Raw genomic sequence first — 22,156 nt, 5'->3', positions numbered from 1 at the left:
AGTCTGATCGCACCAGAAGAGGAGAAGATCAGCTGTAGCACGCTACAGCTGATCTTCCCCTCCTCCGGCGCGATCAGCTGGATTGGGGGAGTCTGATCACGCCAGAAGAGGAGAAGATCAGCTGCAGTGCGGGGAGCTCCAGCCCCCCTCCAGCTGATCACCCCACTGGCGCCATATTAGCAGAACTCTGAAAAGCGGGGCTCCGAGAAGCGGGGCCCTACTGTAGCTTCAACATGCCTGGGTAGGCTTGCCTAAACAAAAATGTTTCGAGCAGGTGCCAAAAAAGAGTACAATGAAGGCAACTGCCTAATGTCAATAGGCAGGGACTTCCAGAGCATAGGTGCTGCCACACTAAAGGATCCATTTCTTACAAGAGCAGAACAAGTACACTAACTTCAGCCCCCGGGTCAGGTTGTGCTGTATGGGGATTTCTGTAACCTTGGCTGACTGGCTGCCAGGATTTTTTTTAGTTTTGGTTAGGAAACCTGACTGGTTGTGGGATGCTGAGTTTTCTGCCTTACTCATAAGAATCTTGTGGTTGGTATGGTATTGCATTTAAGAAATCATCACTGTCTTTGGTTTTCCTTTTTCTATTTGCATTTCATTTACTTTTAACCTCACTCCCTTACATCCATAAAAGCAACAATAGTAATTCCATGTGCTCAGCTCTACCCCCTTAAACCCACAGATGATGCACTTTCTTGGTTGCGTGACAGCTTGCTTCTTGCCCAATAGTGGTAAAAGATAATTCACATACTGGGAAGTGTGGCTTCAATTGCTGTTATTCCCAATCTACTGCCTGTGAAGGTAGACCAAACCATGTATGTTTTCTCTCTGGCAATTATTACTCACTGGAATTGGGTTGGCTGTCAAAGTGAGTTTTATAGCAGCCCAAATGGTAGGCAGAAAAGGGTAAAAAATCTTCTTACTCTTACTCATTTCTCAAACCTCTCTCTACAAGGGTCAAGTCTGTAAAGATGCTTGGAGCAACCACATTAAAAGGCAGGCAGGGCATCTCAGGCTCAGGGTTGCCAACCCTGCTTTGATATGGATATCTTTGCAGAGGATCCCTAGTCAAGCCTTACCTACAACACAATTCTAACCATATCTACTCAGCAGTACGTCCTGTTGAGTTCTATGAGGCTTCGTCTCTTAATAAGTGTGATAGAATTGCAGCCCTCAGGGGCATCCATCTTTACTCCTGAGCGCTTCCAGCTAACATCTCCACAACACTAGGTTCCCTTCTTCCTACAATGGTCTTCTGGTGACTTGCCTGGCCTGAGGGCACTTAAACCCTTCCTGCCAGAAGCAAGTAGACTAGATTACATGTTGCCTACCCAGACTCCCTAAGCAGGTGAGAAGGAATTATCTTGTCACTTCAGCTGGACCTGGGAACACCCTCATTTAGCTAAGATTTCTATCATAATTTCCAATTTTTTTTTGAGTGGTATGCTCCAAGCAACTGTGGTTGATGCTTAATGACATAACTGGGCCTGCCCCCTGACATCACTCAGGATTTCCCTGTGACATCACTAGGGCCCACCCCTGAAATCTCAGAGTTTGGAATGCTTCTGACCTGGCAACCCTAGTTCATAGTGCCAAATACATGGAAGCAGTTTTTTAAAAAAGAAGAAACAAGAAGATCATACAGCTTTCCATTCACTTAGGAACATAGATAGTCACTGTGGCTTTTGAATTCACGGCAGACAGACAAAAATTTGGAATACCTCCTTGCTGAAACATGGCAGTACAAGGCACACATTAGCAATCCTGTGTCCTTGAGCTGTGGCTGCCGGAGTTCTGTAAGGAGTATGCCCAGGACGTACTAAATGCAGTGCATGAGTCCAAGGTCTGCACCTCCTATCCTGTGTTCAAGGTTCATGCCAGGTTGCCAACAGACAGCTGCCAGTTCCACTGCACAGTTAAGTCCCTTGCTGCCTCCTCAGAAGGAAAAGCCTCCTTGGAAGCCCAAAGAGCCTGTCAGAAAGAAAGAAGGATGATTCCCTGCGATTTCTGCCTAGAGAAGCCTCACTCAGCGGAGAAGATGTGTCTGACTTGTGAGGCATCCCTGTGCTGGGCCCACCTGAAGAAACACAATTCAAAGGCCACCCAGAGGGACCATGCCTTGGTAGCTCTCAACACTGCTGGGGCCCAGGAGGAGAAGAAATGTCTAGAGCATGCAAAGCTGCTGGAGTGCTTCTGTCAAGACGACTTGGTGTGCATATGGTGCTCCACCACAGGCTCCCACAAGGGACACAGCATTGTCACCCTGAAGGATGAGTATGACAAGCAGATGGTAAGAGGCTTCAGCTAATTCTGGGCATGACACACTCCCAAGAGGTTCTTCAGTTAAACATAGTAGATCAGAGAAACTGGTGTCAGAATGCGGAAGGAAGGATCCTTCAAGACTTTGAAGTATTTGGGGGAGAAAACAAAAAACATCAAATTGCCTTCAAACATCAAATAACTGTCAAAGCCTGATAATGCAGAATGCAAGGAAGTTAGACTTGTGGGTCCCGCTCCCCCCGGAGTGAGGTATGCATTTCTACAGATAAATACGTGCTTAGAGGAAGGGCTGTAGCACAATGGGAGAACATGTGCTTTGCATGCTGAAAGTCCCACATTCAATCTCCAGCATTTTCAGGTAGGGTTGGGAAGGGCCCGGGTCTGAAACCCTGGAGGGCTGCTGCCAGCCAGTGCAGCCAATACTGAGCTAGAGGAACCAATGCGCTGCCTCAGTATAAGGCAGCTTCCTGTAGTCCTTCTTAACCATACCTGTCTATTACCAATAATAGAACTGTTGATTCAACAGAGACACGTTCTGAGACTCTTCTACTTCTGGCTTCAGGTGTGAAAGCTCTTTTGACACCAGTTTTCTCTTCTTGCAGTATTTTTTGTGCCTTGAAGGAATTTGCTGGATGGTGACGAACATGGCCTGCCTGACTCATGATGGGGAAGGATCAGTCAGCAAGTGAGGGCGGGAAAGAATAAAATCATTAGCAGTGGAATATTGGGGGTGGGGGCAGAATTTCAATAAAGCAGTATGTTTTTCTCCCATAGCTGCCCTCCAAGTTATTCAGGGCCCTTGCCCACCAGCCCCAATGTACTTTCTCCATCAACTTCATTTCACATGCTCCCAGGTAACTCCGCACACCAGCCAAGCACGCAGTTCCAGCCACCCTCAAAGGCTGCATACCTTTAGTCAACCTCCAAACCCATATAGCTCCATGATCCAGCCAGTACTAATCAATCCCAAACCAAGAGAGACCCGGCCAGGCCCTGCTTTGCTCCCCGCTCCTCCCCGCCTCCCAGACATGACTTCCAGGCATGAGCAGCATAAGTCTAGGATTAGCAGGGTTTTTTCCTAATACAATTCTTGCGTTTTCAATAGGTGCAGGTCAAGCAAAATTCCAGCGGGTGAAGCTTTTTCAACCATAGATGCACCTGCCGGGGGGGGAAAGTTTCCCCGCTTGATTTCTGCTAAGCTGCCATACAGAGGTCAAAGGCAGAGGGGCTCTTCCAGAAGTAGTATGAGAATGATGTCTGTCCCAATCTCCTTGACAATGTGGAGGGGCTTGCTCTGGAGTCTCTTCTAGTATGGGGAATCTTTCCAAGATGGGCGAGAACAGAGGAAGAAGCTCTCTGACTGAGTTAATGGGTAGACCTAGATGTGATGGCTGAAGGCTTGTGTCTTTAAACACAGGTCACTCCAAACAGTTCTAAAGCATGGGGGAGATGTTTCAAGTGGCAGCTGGTGAGGGGCACTGAATCATTCCTGTACTCACTGCTTTCCCCCCTGCAACCTCTCTCCTCCCTGTTACTCCCTGTTTTTCTTCTGACCAGGCTCCAAGACCAGAAATAAGACCAGATATAAGAAAAGAGCGTGGGGGAGGCTTTGGGGAGTGGGTGAAAGGAGAGGGTGGTTCAGCACCTCCCTCCTGCCAAGTGCTTCTCTGCTTGAGATCTCCCCCCGCTGACTAGCATTCGAAGCCAACATGAGCCTGCTTTCATCATGTTTATTTTCTCCCTATCAAAGCAGCCTTCCTAGTTTCCCATTAATATTTTTAAATGCTTAGTTAAAACAGCACATTTAAAGCCATTTAACAAAAGTCTTTAAGACCGCCATCCATAGCATGCCTGATTGTGTGTTACTCAGGGAAGAGACAAGAGAGGAGGGACCACTGGCCAATCCTTTGCCTGCAGAAGATCCTAGTTGCAATTCCTGGCATCTACATTTAAAAGGATCCAGTGAGGGGAAAGACCATCTGCCTGCAAACCTGGAGAGCAGAATGGCCAGATGCAAGAGAGGATAGGGCTCCTGCCCAGAGTTGGCCTGATCATGAGCCCATGGGTGGATCAGGTGGCGGATGTGGGAGTGTGTGTGTGTCAGATTGTGCCTGCCATCTGATGCCCATGAGTATTGTGGCTAGTCCGGTCATCACCCACTTTGTGCTGCTTAACTGCAGTGGCGGTCCCCCTTCTGCTGCTGCCACTTCCATCTGCCATGTGCCACTTCCCAACCAGCCACAGAGCGTAGCCACCACTCCTGCAAGGAAGCAGCTGGCAACACTCTTTGGAGCACTGGAGGATGATGGGTCGGTCACTGGCCTATCCACCTGCTGCTCAGGTACTAGTCTGCCGTGGGACGAAGGGGTCCTTCCTCCTCAAAGTGAGACATTACAGTTGTGGTAGCCACAGAGTCCAGCTGTGCCACTGCTGTTTTGCAAAGTGATGGCAGTACAGTCAATTTCTACAGTCACCTCAACCACAATGCCCCTCTCCAAAGAAGGATCCCTTCCTCAGAATGTGGCATTGAGGGGTAAGGATGGCTCTGGAGATCCTGCAAGGAGGCAGAAGGACTGGGTAGCAGAGGAGGAGACAACAGCTGCAACCCACCTCAAGCAGCACAATGTGGTAGCTGTGTAGAGAAGGGGATTTCCGCTGGTGTGGCTTGTCGTGCAAAAAAGTCATATCCGCTTTTGCAACAGGCCACCCTACTGGAGAGCCACTGCCTGGCAAACAATCCTGGACTAGATGAGCAAATAGTCTGATCTGGTATAAGGTGGTGAGTAAGGCTGCAATCCTGTACTAACATACCAGGGAGTAAGCCTCACTGAATTCAGTAGGCCTTCCTTTTGCGTATCCGCAAAAAAGATTGCTTTGTAAACCCTGTTGAACTTAGTGAGACTTAGGCTGCAGTCCAACCCCCCAAACTGCTGCGCTGCGGGCAGGATTTAGATGGAGCAGAGATTGCTGTCTGCCCAACCCAAAACATCTCCACCAGCCTCTGCCCACAGAGTGACACCAGCCTTGTTCCTCTGGCATGGAGCTCTCTGTTCAAAAGTGCTGGAGGGATTTCCGCTCTGTAGTGCAGGGCGGGGAGGGGCAGAACCACCCCAGGATCTGGGCCTAATCACTATGCCAGCTCCAAGCTCCAAGCTGGCGTAGTATGGAGCAGGATTTTGCCTGGTCCTTGCCTTCCACCCTGGCCAGCCTGACTGGCAGGACAGCAGATGCAGCAGTGGCTGTCACACCCTCTGCTGCCCTTTCAGGGATAGGATTGCCTTGTCACTGACTGATTGCCCTAGGGAGTGCTGGACTCTTTTTTACAAGGACTCTTTGAACTGAGCAATGACCTTAAATCAACAGTGGACACTGCCTGTTCATAATCTGAAGTTGCTTCATCTCTGTGCTTTCTACAGGTACCTTCGTTTTTTAAAAGAAGCAAATCCATGCTGGGCAATGTGCTCTGTGTGTGTGGCAATAACAATTTCTCAGTTCTTGACACTGATCATTGACCTCCTGTCCTCTGGCAGCATGGCAGTATGCCAGCCAGTAGTAATGAACTCTCCACTACATGTTAACAGCCCTTGCTGGGGAACGCCTTATCAGTCGCCCCATGCTAGATTAAAGCATAGATGAGCAACTGTTAGCGGTGACTAATGCCATTGCCTTACATTGCCTTTGATCGCCTTCTATAAGAATGTGCAGTCTGCTTCTATGCGTATTTACACAGAGAATGAGTTCTGCTGAGGCTAATGGGACTTTGGCCCCTCTTAAAGCCTCCTATTACACTAGCATGCTGGCTTAAATTTGTGCCAGTGGTATGGGGACAGAAAAGCCTGGGAACACTTCTGCAGGCTTCATTATATACTTGATCATGCTTTGAATCATTAGGAATGTAGCTACTTGGGAGGAAAACCCAAAAGGCCAATAAAGCAAAAGTTCGCCATGATGGCAGCTCAAACATATATGTGTTTCCTTGGATATAGATCCAACAGAATTCAGTGGTATTTACTCCCAAGTCACTGTGTACTCCAGCCTTATACTGCAGTCACAAACATACTTTAAGTGATATAATAGTGCTTTAAATGTAAAGTGTGGATGGGGCCCAAGATGAGGGTCAGGGGAGCATTGCAAGCATCAGGTATTTCTGATACCTTCTCATACTTGCAATGCTTCTCCCACCTCGCCCTTCAACAACCACTAGCAGTAGTAGTTCTTGAAGAGGGTACTTTGATGGCATTGTGAGGCTGAGGAGAGACTGGTGACCAGCCTGAAAGGCTTTGGAGGCCAAATCTCAGCCACAAACTGCCAGTCCCCCACCCCTAGCACTGCCCCCATAGCACTATAGCATAGCTATAGTCCCCATAGCACTGCCACAAAGCACTAGCACACACTAGCGTAATATATATGAGGCTGCAATCCTCTGCACAGGATTAAGCCCCACTGATGCCACTTATGAGTAAACATGAAAAGGAATGGCTGTCAATGGCTTTTAAGGGGTAGTATGAGATGGATCTCCCTTGTTGCCTTGTTTTAAAATAATTTCAGCTATTGTGCCTGGCAGCTACTTCACAAACAGGGCTGATCATAATCCATGCTTTTGGTTTTAACCCCAAAATACCAAATCTTATGTATTTATATAAAAATATACTATTTAATATAATAAAAGTCTCTAATCTTATGGGACTTCTAAATAATAGGATCACACAAGTCAGTGACCAAGACTATAAAACCTAGCAATTATTTATACTATGCTATTCATTGGCTATCAGTTCATGAAGGATCACTGCTTTTTAATCCATTAAATAATTCAGTTTACATAAATTTTATTATTAACAAAACTTCAGTATAGATGCCTATTGGATATTTTGAAGGAAGAATAAGGTATCTTATAGTGCAGTCTCTACTGTTAGAGGGAAAGCCCATCTTTAATATTTTGTTTTGTATACTATATAAAATTGGCACTCCTTTCAAAATTGCAGAGTTTCAATTAATCAGCTATGGATATACTTGATTAGTCTACTCAATAAACATATTGAAGTGTACCATTATATGATTTCCCTTCTATTTTTCTGCTTTTCTCTTAATCAGGCAATTCTCCCTCGGATTATGAAATCAATGCAGGAAAACAAAACTGCCATGAACAAGACCCTCTTGCAGCTTCAGAAAAGTGAGAATCAGATAAAGGTTTGTGCACTAACTTCATGACACCAAGCATCACTTTCAGGTGTCAGGTGGGATAAAAGTGTCTCCAGTATGCTTTTTCCAGCACCAAATCTTTTCTTTCTGACCATACAATACAATACACTTTTGGCCAGTGATTCCCCTTGCCCAGGTCAAGGACTCCTGCCTATATTAAGTTAGGGGGCTAGAATTTGACTCTGGGTTCAATTAAGGACTACTTTCTAAGAATATTTATCCTTTATCTATGCTTGAAAGGAAGGAAAGGCTGGTTGGAAACGGAAATAACTGCTATTACAGATTGGTCTTCAGAGTTGGCCCTAATTTGCCCACATTAGGCAAAGTGAGGTAGAAGCTTCAGGCAGCAGTTTTGGGTATCATGTCATGGAAGGGGGAAATGGTTAGTTGCTTAATTTATTATTGTTGTATATTTATTGCTGGGGAGGGTGGAGAGGCGTTTGTAGGATTTTCTGCATCAGGTGCCAAAATAACTTAGCTGGCCTTGGGTACGATGCACCTTGACTTGGGTGGAGGCGGGAGCCATTTACAGTTGTGCTTCAGACCGCAAAATTCTTAAGACCCTGTTGGTCTTAAAACTATCTGTTAATGGAACCAGACTTACCGCATACTCTGTTCACCACAAGTTTCATTGGTGTGGACATGTACACACACACACTTATCTTAGCTAGTGTATACTCTTTTAAAAACACTTGGGAATCTTTGCTTTCACAGTGGATCTGATTGTAGTTACTAAGTAGCTGCAACTCAAAACATAGGAGGCTGCCTTCTACTGTCAGACCAATGGTCTGTTAAGCTCAGTATTGTCACTGACAGGCAGCAGTTCTCCAAGGCTTCAGACATGCAGTCCCGCTCTACCTGGACATGCTGGGGACAGAACCTCTGGCCTTCTGCATGCTATGCGCACACTCGACCCCTCAGCTGCAGCCCTTCCCCAATCCAGCAACGTCAACACTCTGCATGTGTTTCTGCCCACTCTTCAGACATTTAACCTCAAGAGAAGGACTGGTGTTTCCTAAATGATGACTCTAGTGCATGGGTATGTTCACTTTCATTTTGTTTAAAGCATCCCTAAAATCTCCCCAACAGCCAAATTAGGGACAGTATTTTGACAGGGATTAAGTGCCAGAAAACAGGGGTCACCGCAAAGAGGTGGTTTGAGTGTGGCTACTAACGGACACTAGGTGGCTGTCAAGGTGGCACTTCATGTCAGGCAGCCTTTTCTGCAGCACCAGAAGATGGGTGAGATTTGAGCCTCCAGGGGCTGCTTTGGTGCTTGTGCTTCAGCGGCTGAGGCACAAGCAAGCAGAGCATGAGGAAAGGATGGAGCATCCCATGGTAAGGAAGCCAAAGTGAAGCCAGGCAAGGGGCAAGAGATCCCAGCCATAGCTTCTCTTCATCTTCTTCGTCTTGGCGATCACTCATGACCGAGTAAGATTGTCTTCCAAAATATAGTCTTTAACAATGGATCCATCTGAATCTGTATCCACCGCTGATGTACCAGACCATGGCTAGGGGCTTCTGGATTTCACAGTCCTGCCCCCATCGCCATTCGCCAATCGCCATGGGACTTTTCTTATGGAAGACGCCTGTGCGTAAATTTGTTTTATTTGAGGAGATCGGTGCACCACAATCAACATGCAATCTTGACAGAAAAAGGCTTTGATCCAATGGCATGGGTACCATGATGATTGGAAGTCCTTTATCTGCTGCAGCCTTCATCCACCTTCACAGCCATTGTAACATACACATTGTTATCCTCCGCCTGTTCTGCCATTGAGGACTTTCTTGGATCGTTCTTTGTCTGGTTCCTCTCCATTGACCTTACCGCCATGGGTGACCCTGCTGGGAGTACATGACTCCTGACGGCATCACTCACAGGGTTCGCTGGAACACGCAAGCCCACTCACCCGAGAAGAGATGTTGGCGGGTGAACTGTTAGGGCAGCCTTCCCCAGCCTATAACTCCTATCAGCCTCAGCAGCCCAACTGTGCTGCATTAGGGAATTTGGGAATTAAGAATCGCAGAGGGGAGGTGGCAAGGCCTGAATCCCACTATCTAGCAATCTGTTGACATTAGGGCTGCAATCCTATATATATTTGGATTTACTTCTGTGTAAATATGCATAGGTTTGTGTTGGTGTGTGAAGGAATTGCGTGTCTGGCTCCTTACAGGTGAACAGTGAGAAGCGTATAGAATCCAAACACAAGCAGAGAACTTGAGTAAGAGTCCTTTACTGTGGACATTAAAGACAGCAAAAAAACACAGAGAGCTCACAAGACTTTTACAGCTACAAAACCTCATACAAGAACTTCTTCCCCCACGTCTTCCCCCACAGAGCTTCTTTCGGTTTCCATCCAGCCTTTTGTAGATAAGGATGGCCTCGCTGGGCACAGCTGCCTGCCAACGTCCTTGGTGCTCATCCTGGCTGGATTAACCCCATAAGTACAATTTTGCTCTTCTACTCATGTGAGGCACACACACACATAGAGCCAACAGTTTGCACTGCACATTACTCAGTGGTGGTCGCCACAGGATAGCTGAGAGAAAAATATTTTGTAGTCATCTGCTGAGAGTTTAATGCCCCCAGTGCTCTTCAGACCGACTGACAGCATACTCTGTAGATGGAGGAGAGCTATAAGCTTGATAGGTTGATGGCCTGTTTTAAATTCTTCCTTAGCAGAAATGAAATGTCATCTTTCATTATAAAAATGTTATCTGACATATATAATCTTCACACCATGCTGTTTATAGAGAGTTTTATAGCCAGAGGAAGGGCTCTGACCATGCAGCTAACAATCTGTTTAGTGTAGAGTATTGCTTAAGTCACCCTAGATTTATGTTCTAAGTCCAATCACTCGACTGTTAATACTTGACCTCTTTCTTTTCTTAGAACAATAAGAAAATGTTCACAGATCAGCTGTCAAAGATCTTCCAAGAGATCAAGTCTCAGGTAGATCAAAAAGAGAAGCAAATCCTAGGCGACATCCAGTCCAACGAGAAAAAGCAGCTGGCTGACATTGCTGCGCTGAAAACGCAAGTAGCAGAGAAGAGGGCTATGGCTCTCCAGGGCCTTCAGGAGCTACAGGCACTGACAGAGCAAACAGATGCTTGCCTCTTCCTCAAAGTAAGCAGCTTTTTTGTTTTGCTTCAGTAAGTAAAGTCTAATTTCCAAGATGTCTCCCTTTCTCTGTTTGCAGTCAAAACAATTTCTTTTTCTTTTTGTCATTTTGTAGGATTTTCAACTGGCCCAAGAGAGGTAATTTACACACCACACCTTCTGGTTTGCTCGCATGTAACATAGACTGCACCTCTCTCCAAACATAAGTGATACCTTATGGAGATCCAGTAAAATGAATCATTGTTAGATAATAAAAAGCCTGGCACTATTGAGTTTTTCCCCATCCTACTGCAAGCAACATCTTAAAGTATTAGCTTACCTACCTTCAGGGCTGTGGCTCAGTGATAGAGCATCCTCCTTGCATACAGAAGGTCCCAACATCTCCTGGTAGGGCTAGGAGAGACTCCAGAGAGCCACTGCCAGTCAGTGTAGACAATACTGGACTAGATGGACCAATGGTCTGTCTCAGGATAAGGCAGCTTCCTAGGTTCCTATGAAGTGCTTTTGCCTCTCCAGTACCAATAATTGAATAATATTCAATAATTGTGCTTATACTAGGTGGACTGCAGTTGGTTCCCCTTTGATCCAACAGAGTTGTCCACTCAGGGAAGGGGGGGAGGCAATTTTTGCTTATTTCCTCTCTCCCTGCAGTCCTAGTGCCCCAGAGAGTCAGCAGACCCTCTAAAGCAGGCTGAAAGGTTCATGGGGGAGACTGCAAGGGGGGTTGTCAAAAAATCACCTCCCTATCTCTTCCGTTAGCAGACAACTCTACTGGATCAAAACCCCTCCTGTGAGTGCAAGGGCACCAATGGAATTCCACCCAATAGCTATAACAAACGCACTCTCTTCTATTCATACCCGATATATAATTTAACATAGTATTTACTTGTAGAAGTGGCAGCTATTACAATCAGGTTAACTGAATGACCTCTTATGCATGCTAGGATTAAGAAACAAAATTTCAGCAATGACAGTGTGGAAGTGCTAACAGTGCATCTGGATCAGTCAGACATTCAGGATGTGAGAAGTCACACAGCACTTTACATTTCCAACCTTGACACCCTGATGCAAGTAGTACATGGTAAGTGCACTTATTGTATCCTAGCAGTGTTCATTAAGCTATATACGTTATGGTGAATGTGAAAATATACAAATGTGCACATATACAAATATGTACAAGAAATAACTAGAGATTATACACTTTAACACGATATGCACAAACACATTTTGTGCACATTCTCCTATTTCACACATTTACTGTAACATATGTATATACAACCTGAATTACCCTACTGGCATCCTGCATATTTTTCACTGACGCGTTCATAGAGTACAATCTAATTTTATCTGTTTACTCATAGACACAAAAGATAACCTAGCCAAATATGCTTTGCAATTAATCTAAAAGCATAGATTGTGGTAACTGGTCAGCAGTAGAACTACTGTGGGACTGATGGCCTAGATTTTTCTTACCTAGTTTTTTCTTGAACATTTTACATGTCTCCCAATATTTTGGTGATGCAAAATCTTTATTAGGCAATTTGTGTCTCCTCACAGGTGACTGCATATAAAGGTTCTCTCTAGTGGTATGTTGGCTAGATCCTGGGCTAGGGGTGGAGCTGTTTGATTCCCAAGGGGCGGAAACAGTTAGGAGCTCCTGCCACTGTCTATATGGAACTAAACTTAGCTATTATAAAGCAGGCAAATTGGAAATATAACAGTGCTAGAGGATTGTTTTCCCAAAGGAGTCAGATCTCATTTTTTCTTCAGCACCTTATGGCACACTCTCCAAAAGCCAACTGCCTCACTCAAATGTCCGTTGTCCATTAGTGATGCACCTGAATTCAGGCATCAAATGAGGAATTCATTTTCTGTGAATTCAAACATAGCCAATGATCAGGGACAATGGAAACTGTAGTCCAACAACATCTGGGGGGCTCCATCTGGCTGCCTCTGCCTTAAAACATGAAGAGAACATCTATTCTAAGTCTTACCTGCCTTGAGCCTTCATCCTTCTCCTCCTGATGGTTCATTACCCTGTTCTGAATGTCTGCATTAACTTTCACAAATAACATGCTGGATCATGCCCATGGGAGCTCACCAGGTTGTTTGCTTCCCAAACCTCATCTTGCCAAATCTGTCCCTCGCAATGGGTCTTATAGAAACAAATTCCTATTACAACTGTGGTTTTGCATGAATCAGCAGCCTTGTTCTTTTTTTGTTACTCTTTGTAGGTAAAATCATTAACCAAACACAGTGGAGCAGGTAAATCCCATCTTGTTTTTCAGTATGTGCATCACATCTGACATAGTGTTTTCCATTCATTTGTGGTTAAGTTTAGGAACCCTGAGAATTTGGAAGAAGAATGCTTAAGCAAGAGTGGAAGTCATACTTTAGATAAATGCCACAGATTCCCCATATCTTCCTTCATAAAAGATTATGTTGTGAAAATCTAATTAGTGAATGATTATTTCTAGATGAAACCTATGAAAAATGATCACAAACCACAGTGCCTATAGAATAAATGGTAATTCATATATTAAACAATAATAAAGACCAAGAGTTGGGCAGAATTCCTACAATACAAGTAACTCTGTTTTTTGCTGAAATAAACATAGCATTCAATAGGCACTAGGATTAATGCCCTTTAATGGATCAGCTGTTGAATGAAAGACAGGATAGGTGTAAATTTAAAGTTTTCAAAATGGGTGGACGAAACTACCATATAAATCTCTTTTGTCACAAACAACAGAACTCTTGCTAAAATGAGCACATGGCTGGCATTTAACTCCCCAACAGCTCTCATTTATACATCCAGGATTCTCCCCATGTGCTGGTGCCAGAACCACATATGGTGGGAATGTATAAAAGGAAAAGCCTTTTGGAAGGTCTTTTCAGAAATTTATTTAATAATTAAACAAAATCTTTCTCCCTCTCCTATTTGGCTTTTTAAAATCTGTTTATCAGTGCTGATAGAGAGATAAAAAATAAAGAGTTGGTCACACACTTATTGATAGCTTCAAGGGCATTGATAGCGAAGCATTGGAAGGTATTCAATTTGCACAGTTTAGATTGCTGGTATAAGAAGGTCTAGCAAACAGTCCTGCTAGAGAAAATATCACACAATCTGAGGGCATCTAGGGGACAAACTACACAAGATTAATTTTTAGTAATATGGCAGGATTTTATTTCTTATACAAGTGACGGTACACATAGGTACCCAATACCCTCGGTCTATGTAGAAATATGGCGCAGATGAATAGAACTTTTTGGGAACTGAGAAAATGGAAAAGGGAAAAAATAAATGAGGTCAGATAATCAATTGTAAAATCTGATTCCCTGAATACATGGAATAAATTGGTAAGGTAATTTACTACACCTGTAATGTTCTAAATTAATAAGACAAAAATGTTTTGATTATGTACATGGAATTATGTTTTTACCTGCTCCTGACTCAACAAACTGATCTATAATATGAAATGTATTTCATATGACCAAAGTCTAAAAATAAAAGCACTCCTCTGGTCAGAGAGAGAGAGAAAAAAACATGGTTAATTTGAGGGTTGCGATACAGGAATTCACATACTGGAATTCAGTACACTTCTCGTAAAGTGGGTTCCTGTTTATCAAGGAGCAAATTCGCTCAGTACTCTTGCACTATGTGCAAATGTTCGGTGTCTCCTTTATACATGGAAAATGGAAGTGTGAGCATGGCAATAGCCCTGGCTCATTGTATGCTTGATGTCCATGGACACAGCATCGTAGCTGCCACCAGGGCTTTTATTTTTTTAACAGTACTCACTAGGGCTGAGCACAGTCCTTCCTATTCTCCCTATGACCCTGATCTGTGGGCCTTGGGGAGAGCCAATCTGCCTTGTTCCAAAGAGGGGGCCACCCGGACTGCCCTGGATCTATCTCTGAACCTATTCAGGGGTGGGGCTAAGGGTTTTTAAAAAATTAAAAATATGGTTGGGAGGGAGCGTCTCCTTCTTCCCGCATCCTGATGGAGGACAGGCAGGTGCCACTAATGCCACACAGGATGGAATCATCCTGCATCCCAGCTGGTGCATGCCTGCACCTACCCCTTGATAGCCTTGGTTCACTCTAGGCCACCCAACCCGACGCCTAGAGATCTAGAGCTATCTCAGCCCAACTTGGCTGAGGCCCAAATGCCTCTGAATTGGCTCAATTTGGCTCGGGATGCATAGCCCTAGTACTCACCAGTACAGCATACTGTCACTTCTTTTTTTGCTGCCCTTGACAAACATTGTGTCCAGGCACTTACAGGGCTTTTGTCAAGGCATAAGTACTGACACCTCACTTAAAAAAAAAAAGCAGTGGTTGCTTTATTGCTGCCTATGTGCATAGATATGAACTGAATAATCTGCATGTTTAGAGTAGACATACAAGGCCCTAAATGCATAGGCTTCTTTATGTATGTTCTTATGTATACATGGACATTTGGCCCGTGGAGGGGTTGAGCAATACTGCTGCAGTCATGACCTGCCCCTGCCATGGATAGAGAAGAATGGCAATGGATTTCTTCCTAGGGCTTTGCCAATTCACAGTTGATTTTGTGAACTAGCTCTATCGAAGAGCAATGTGTTTCAGTCAATGAAGTAACATTAAAAGTCTCTCTGTGGCATCTGGCTTGTGATGGCTCATTCACACACATGAATGCAATCATATGATATTATAGTCATTAAAGCTGCAATCCTACACTCACTTACCTGGGACTAAGCCCCATTGAACTGAACCTGCTGAGTTCTCTGGGACTTATTCCCAGGTAGGTGGGTATAGGATTGAAGACTTGGTGCTGTGATTACTAGGAAGCTCCCCTATATTTGTGTGACTGTTCATCTGATACTATTATGTTTTTCTGTGAACTGAAACCCATTATCTTCTTTTCACACAAGGGCAATTCCAGCTGCTGAGTTCTGTCTTGATGGTAGGTGTTTGAAGCATCGCTATTAATTTTCAAACTAACAGTCTGTATCACCTCTTCCAAAATTATGATGTCAACACCTTCTAAAATGTAGTTTAGACCATACTTCCTCTGTGATGATGGAGCTGGTAGGAAACTGATTAAATGAAGGATGTGGCTACAGTGAACTGAGATCAGCCAATAAATTTACAAAAGCATTTGTCAATATTGATATTGAAGCAAAGATGCCTGTTTTTCTGTATAATTCAAATATCCCATATATTGTGTACCACTGAATGAAGAATTAAATATGTGAGTCTTTTTGTTATTTAGAGTGGAAGATAAAAATAAAGACAGCGGTTTTGAAACATGGTGTTCGGTGTCACATCAAACAAGGCACTTTGTATGGATGTGCAGTTCAGTCTGGCCACAGTTAGGATGCATTATTCTAATATTAGAATATTAGGAACCATTTATAAAGATAGATTATAGTGTGAATATATTATGTATGTTTCGTTTGCACTATGTTTTGTAATAACAAAACAACAGAATGCATTAACCTATGCACACTTACTTGGTCATACATTCCATAACATGAATTAAATGGGAAATTTTTTTGATTTGGTTGTCTGTGAACAGCTGCACATTGATAGGATTATGTAGCTCACTATCCACTGCTAATGAAAAGCAATTCTACTAGTTGTTCCTTTTGTTTCAATCAGATGTGATTTGTGAAGTCTTCCCATCACCACCACCACCACTGACTAGGGACATATCTGGAGCAAACCCAGGTAAGCAGAAAGCAAAAACTATGAAACAACTGCATAGTATATTGTCTGTCCAAGGTTCCCAACTACTTCAATATTTTTACAACTTTTTAATGTTAAAATCACAAGGAATAATATTTTTGAAAGTTGGCACTTGCTTGCTCAGGCTGTAACTATCTGACCCACAGATACTTGAATCACAACTTCAGTGACCTTCAGGTGGCCTCAGTCACTAGGAGTGCCTTTTACTAGCTTTGGCTGGTAAGACAGCTATGGCTATTTCTGGGCCAGGATAGCCTGACCACTGTTGTCCATGCACTGATAACTTCCCAGTTGGATTACTGTAATGTGCTCTATGTGGAGCTGCCCTTGAGGTTGGTCTGGAAGCTGCAGCGGCACGACTGCTCACTGGGGCAGGATATCACCAACATGTCACCCCACTGCTGAAATAATTGTATTGGCTGCCCATCAGCTACCAAGCTAAGTTCAAGGTTCTGATTTTGGTGTACAAAGCCCTATATAGCTTGGGACCAGGATATCTGAAAGGTCATCTTACACCCAGTCGATCACTACACTCTGCAGGTGAGGGTCTCCTGCAGATACCACCTTATCAGGAGGTCTGTTCTGCACAACATAGGAAACGGACATTTAGTGTAGTGGCACCTACCCTTTGGAATTCCCTCCCCTTAAATATTAGACTGGTGCCATCTCTGTTATCTTTTTGGCACCTACTGAAGACATTCCTCTTTCAACAAGCCTTTTACATAAAGACCTTATCCCAGTCTGTGTCTGTTTTGGAATTGCTTTTTAAGATGTTTTTAAAGATTTTTTTTTAAAGTAAGTTTTAAAATATGTCTTATTTTAATATAATTTAATGTCTGTTTTTATTATGCTTTAGAGTGTTTTAGTGTATTTGTTTACCGCCCTGGACTCCTACTGGGAGGAAGAGCAGGATATAAATTTAAATGACAACAACAACAGCAACGCCTCCTTTTGTGTCTCCTTAAGAGATCTTTGTGAATAACTTCCAGTTGGAGCATAGCTAGCTCTGGTGCACCCCTTATCTTTTTGAGCTTGCAGAGTCCCTTCGGGTATGGTTGTAAACATCATACTAGATAGCCTTGTGCTCACATGACTTGCCTCTTTAAAAAAATGTAATTTGATCAGAGGCTGTCCGAGAAGGTGCTCACATGTCTAAGGGAGGACCTAAAATAGCCCCTGTTCAGAAACGGTAAGCAGTCCATTACCCTGCCTTCTATACGCCCCTTCATTAGCAGACTGCTGATGCCCATGAATATGAGCTCTGGCTTGCACTGAATAAACAAAACTTGAAAATTTTATTTTAAAGAAAAAAATTATAATGAGCAAGTAGAAAAGATTTGCATTTATCTATTTATTTTAATTAGCCTTTCTCCCTCTTCTAAAGGTGCTGACATTCAGAAATAATGGAAATAATAAGGAACAAGATCCCACCCAGGATCGCTCTCTCTAGAAACGGGAATATACTTAATAGGGATGCTTTGGAGCTGTTTGATGGACACTCCGATCTGTTACCAAACACACTCAGTTCACCAGTTTTTTCTTTCGGATAAACAGCTGTGCCAGCTATGCAGCGGTGGTCTAGCTATTGTTCCAATAATGAACTGGCTGCCTGTAAAAAAGTACATACCAGTCCAAAATTGATCAGCATGGAACTGATTGTAAAGAAAACCCAGTGGAATTTCATGATGTCCCAGTCCAGAAAAAGCACTCTGTGGGTACCCATTTAGGTAGTATAGGCAAATAAGATATGCCACCCTCTATCTGTTGGCTTTAGAGTTTGAAAAAAAATCTGATTGTTCCCTATTGGTAGTTTTTGTGAGTGATTTGGAAAATGCTTGCGCTACTTTGGTTTCCCAATCCCTGTATGTGCAATAATAATGGAACTATAAAATGTGGAACAATGTACATATAAACAGCTGATCAAACTCTTTTGTGTCATGCTATCCAAACATTTTATTTGAAGGGTTCAAAACTCTGTTATAATGTGCTATACAGCTCCCCTTAAATTCTGTTTTGCAGCCCTCTTTGTAAGCAATTGTTTGTATTGAATATAGTTGGGTTAATTTGTTTGACAACATGAACAGCTAAAAGTGCTGGGTGATTCTTTTTGCTTTTGTTGTTCATTTGAAGCCAATCGAATAGAATCCACTGCCTTGCAAACATGACTCCTGCATAATTACGGCAATCTCTGGTGATGGAAATAAAGCTTGGGTGGTGATTAGCATAACATGAAGACTTTTGAAGAAGATGTTTATTGCCGATCTGCTGGATTCATATGTAGTTCTGTGCAGCATAAAATATACCTTGTGGACTCTTTCATGCTCTTTCTGTGTTGGCTTCCCATTCACATCAACAGAGCCCCTCACAAAGACTTGTGTTTGCAGAGCTGCCACTGTCTTCCGTACAGAAGTAAAAGAGGCAGCCTTGTAGAAGTGGGATATTTGGGAGCTTTTGGGAACTCCTGTGCCCGCAGCAAGTCACTGGGCTGGGACATACGAGTTCAGAACAGGTTCTTGGAGACAGAACATGGAGATGGTTTGGAATTCTTGGAAGAACCCAAAATTTGGAAACCTTTCTAAACATCTGACTGCCAAACCTTGTATTTCAGGGTTTTGAAGCACATTCGATTCAAGCTGGCTGATGTGACCATTTCAATTTATAGCGGTGCATAGAATGTGCTTGTAACAGTGGTAAGGGGGAGGGGTTATGGCTTAGATCCTAAGTGGCCCTTTGTGAATGGAAGGGCTCCTTCACTATGTAAAGCAAACTGGGAGCCAGTTGAAGCTCCCAATGGGGTGCAGAGGCAGGACATCATTCCCCCCCCCTCGGAGCAGATATTCAAGGGGCACAGAGGCAGCAGCGGGAAGAGAAAAATGCCATCATTCCCAGAAGTGCCAAAGTTTTGCTCAAGGGAGGCTCCCACCTGCAGATCATTCTAAGCCAAAGCGTGTGACAAACACCACAAATTCACCCTCCATGGTTATACTGTGTTGTGAGGGTAACATGACTGTTTTAACTGGGAAAAAATAGAACTAAAACTGATACTAACTATTCTCCAAGCAAAATGTGGAAAAGGCCTTTGTCAGTTTCATCAGACATCAAACCATGTAAATAAAAAAAAAAGCTGGACTGTTAGCTGAGGTGAAACTGACTAGAAGCTTCTCTCTGCTTTGTTCCCAGCAAACAAAGAGTTAATGCAAATTGTAGGAATCCAAACAATCAGCATGATGTCTGAGGTCAAGTTTCTATTAACAGCAATTATTATTTGTTGACCTCTTGGGATCAGTCATTAGAATGATATGGTGCTAATAAAGTGTGTTTGCTTCCATTATAACTTTTCAATCATACTTTAAAAACGGGAGATTCCTACAGCTTGCATTTACTGAAAAATGACTGATCCAAAAGGCTGGAGGGCAAGCTGTATGTACAATGTGGTATTCCGTCACCCTCTTAGGCCATTCAAGATGTTAAGACATACAGACCAACAGTGGATGTTTGTTGTAAGCCCCTCACTGTGGACAGGCGGCATGTAAATAACTAAACTAATACCTCAGTGAAAGGCACTGGACACATTTTAAAACCTTTACTCAATAAAACTGAATAAAAGATAAATGTGATACAAAATGTAGCAGTTATAAAGATACAAAAATATCAGATACAAAAAAATACAAGACTGAATAAATCCCTAGTGAAACACAGGCTCTGAAGGTATGTACATAATGAACAATCTATGAATAAAAGCCTTTATGAACAAATCCTAACAAGTCTTAAATTCTTAAGGAGAGGAACGGGGGGGGGGGGTTTCTGCAATCCCTTCTAGGGAAGTCTTAACTCAGCAGAACCTCATGGCAAGTGGATAAATGGAAGAGGGAGCCTGTGTCTTTAGGGTAAATAAAGAAGAGTATTTTAAGCATTTCATCTTATCCCCTCTTATGCATGTAGTCAGCTGGGATGCTCGTATTTCCTGTTTCCAAAAATACATAATTTCGCCAAGAGGTAGACCACAGGAGGTTCACAGGGTCAAAGAAGGGTCAAGAGATCTAGCCGGTCTGTACTGTGAACTAAGCACTACTATGTTGTGAACCAAACTATTAGTTTCTTGCTCAGCTTGTACTTTCCTTATCTTGTTTTGAGGACATAGATTGGATTCTTGCCTAGAGCTTCTGCTGCTACAGCTGGGATACCGCACTCCTGTACGCACAGCATTCCTGATCTAAGATTCATGCCAAAACAGTTGTGGGGATCAGTGCAGTGGAGGAAAAGGAAAAACAGGGCAGTTAACATTTCTATGCATAACATCTCTAGCCTCCATATACAGTAGAAACATGAGCCAGAGGTAAATCTGTTCCTTAAGCTCCTGAATCCCTTCTTTGTGGATGGACCTCTGTTCCTCCTACGCTGGATCAGAGGGAGCCACACATTAGTCCTGCCCGGAGAACAACATTCCCATCTGGGCAACCTTAGGGGGGGCACAGTTGACATACCAGTGGTGGGAGGGGCCAGAAGCAAAACTAGGTCAAGCAATGAATGTAAAATGTACCTTTGTACTAGAGGCTAGTTTCTACATCCCTCTCTATCTTCCATCCAAGCAACCAACAAGGTGTTATCAGAGTTCAAATATACACTACAGCCTGGTAATAACACTCAAGGAGAGTGAAGTAAGGCTGGTGAGGGGTGTGGCTGAGGAGAGAGGGGTGGTTGGGAAGAGTTCCAAGGGCCAGATAAAAAGTCTGGAGGGCTGTATCTGGCCCCTGGCCCCGAGGTTCCCTACCTGTGCTCTATGTGTTGTGCATTGTATCTATTGGGGCTTTACATTGAATGGGAGCTTACAAAAAATGTCCCGGACAAAGGCATACTCGGAACGGAAGTAAGCTACACAAAAACTGTAAAGGCCAGGTTCGTAGCTTGGGGGTTCTCCTAGAACCATCTCTGTCACTTGAGGCTCAGGTAGCCTCGGTGGCAGGGAGTGCCTTCTACCAACTTCGGTTGGTGGCCCAACTATGTCCTTATCTGGACAGGGATAACCTGGCTTCAGTTGTCCATGCTCTGGTAACCTCCAAATTAGATTACTGCAATGCCTGCTTGCATTGGCTGCCTGTATGTTTCCAAGCTTGATTCAAGGTGTTGGTTTTGACCTATGAAGCCTTACATGGCTTGGGACCACAATACCGGTTGGAACGCCTCTCCCGATACGAACCCACCCGTACACTACGTTCAAGATCAAAGGCCATCTTCCGGGTGCCTACCCCAAGGGAAGCTCGGAGAGTAGCAACAAGGGAGAGGGCCTTCTCAGTGGTGGCCCCCAAATTATGGAATGATTTTTTTGACGAGATGTGCCTGGCGCCAACACTGTTATCTTCTCTGCACCAGGTCAAGACTTTCCTCTTCTCCCAGGCATTTTAGCATGTGTTTTTTAAATTGTTTTTATATTGTTTTGGATTTTAAAATTGTGTTTTAAATTGTTTTTAAAATATGTTTTTAAATTGTATATTTGTTCTAATGTTTTTGATTGCTGTAAACTGCCCAGACTGCTTCGGCTATGGGGCGGTATACAAGTGCAATAAATAAATAAATATGCAAAACCAAAATAGAAAAAGCATGCAGAAAAAATTAGGTAACTGGGGGTGCCCACCTAACAATCTGCTCTGGGCCAGGACAAATCATACACCCCAGGAAATGGGAGGGTGTGCTCTGTGAGATGCCAGTGCTTCCTGTCTGGCCCAGAGCTTCTGCTGGGCACAGGGCACAGATATGGGCATCTACTCAAAACAAAAATAGAAAAAACATGCAAAAAAATTAAGTAACTGAGGGTGCCCA

The 22,156-nt window shown here is 43.7% G+C and overlaps 1 protein-coding gene across 1 annotated transcript; it reads left to right on the top strand.

The window, feature by feature from the left end:
* Nucleotides 1–1,996: 1,996 nt before the first annotated feature.
* Nucleotides 1,997–18,675, top strand: LOC133378769 (tripartite motif-containing protein 29-like). Its single transcript, XM_061613394.1, has 9 exons — nt 1,997–2,296; nt 7,378–7,473; nt 10,379–10,612; nt 10,722–10,744; nt 11,551–11,687; nt 12,841–12,871; nt 15,523–15,554; nt 16,253–16,321; nt 17,724–18,675. The coding sequence occupies exons 1-9, from the start codon at nt 1,997–1,999 to the stop codon at nt 17,741–17,743; spliced, it is 942 nt and encodes a 313-aa protein (XP_061469378.1). The 3' UTR covers nt 17,744–18,675.
* The last annotated feature ends 3,481 nt before the right edge of the window (nt 18,676–22,156 follow it).

The sequence above is a fragment of the Rhineura floridana genome, chromosome 3, assembly GCF_030035675.1.
Source record: "Rhineura floridana isolate rRhiFlo1 chromosome 3, rRhiFlo1.hap2, whole genome shotgun sequence".
NCBI classification, from domain to species: domain Eukaryota; kingdom Metazoa; phylum Chordata; class Lepidosauria; order Squamata; family Rhineuridae; genus Rhineura; species Rhineura floridana.
Note: the sequence above shows the minus strand (reverse complement) of the source record. Positions and strands in the feature narration are given on the sequence as shown.

What these genes read in the sequence shown, in the direction of transcription:
- LOC133378769 (XM_061613394.1), top strand. Translation starts at nt 1,997, where the DNA reads ATGATTCCCTGCGATTTCTGCCTAGAGAAGCCTCACTCAGCGGAGAAG. An exon ending in TTTCAACTGGCCCAAGAGAG is followed by an intron (nt 10,745 to 11,550) that starts GTAATTTACACA and finishes TATGCATGCTAG; the next exon opens with GATTAAGAAACAAAATTTCA. An exon ending in CCTGATGCAAGTAGTACATG is followed by an intron (nt 11,688 to 12,840) that starts GTAAGTGCACTT and finishes TACTCTTTGTAG; the next exon opens with GTAAAATCATTAACCAAACA.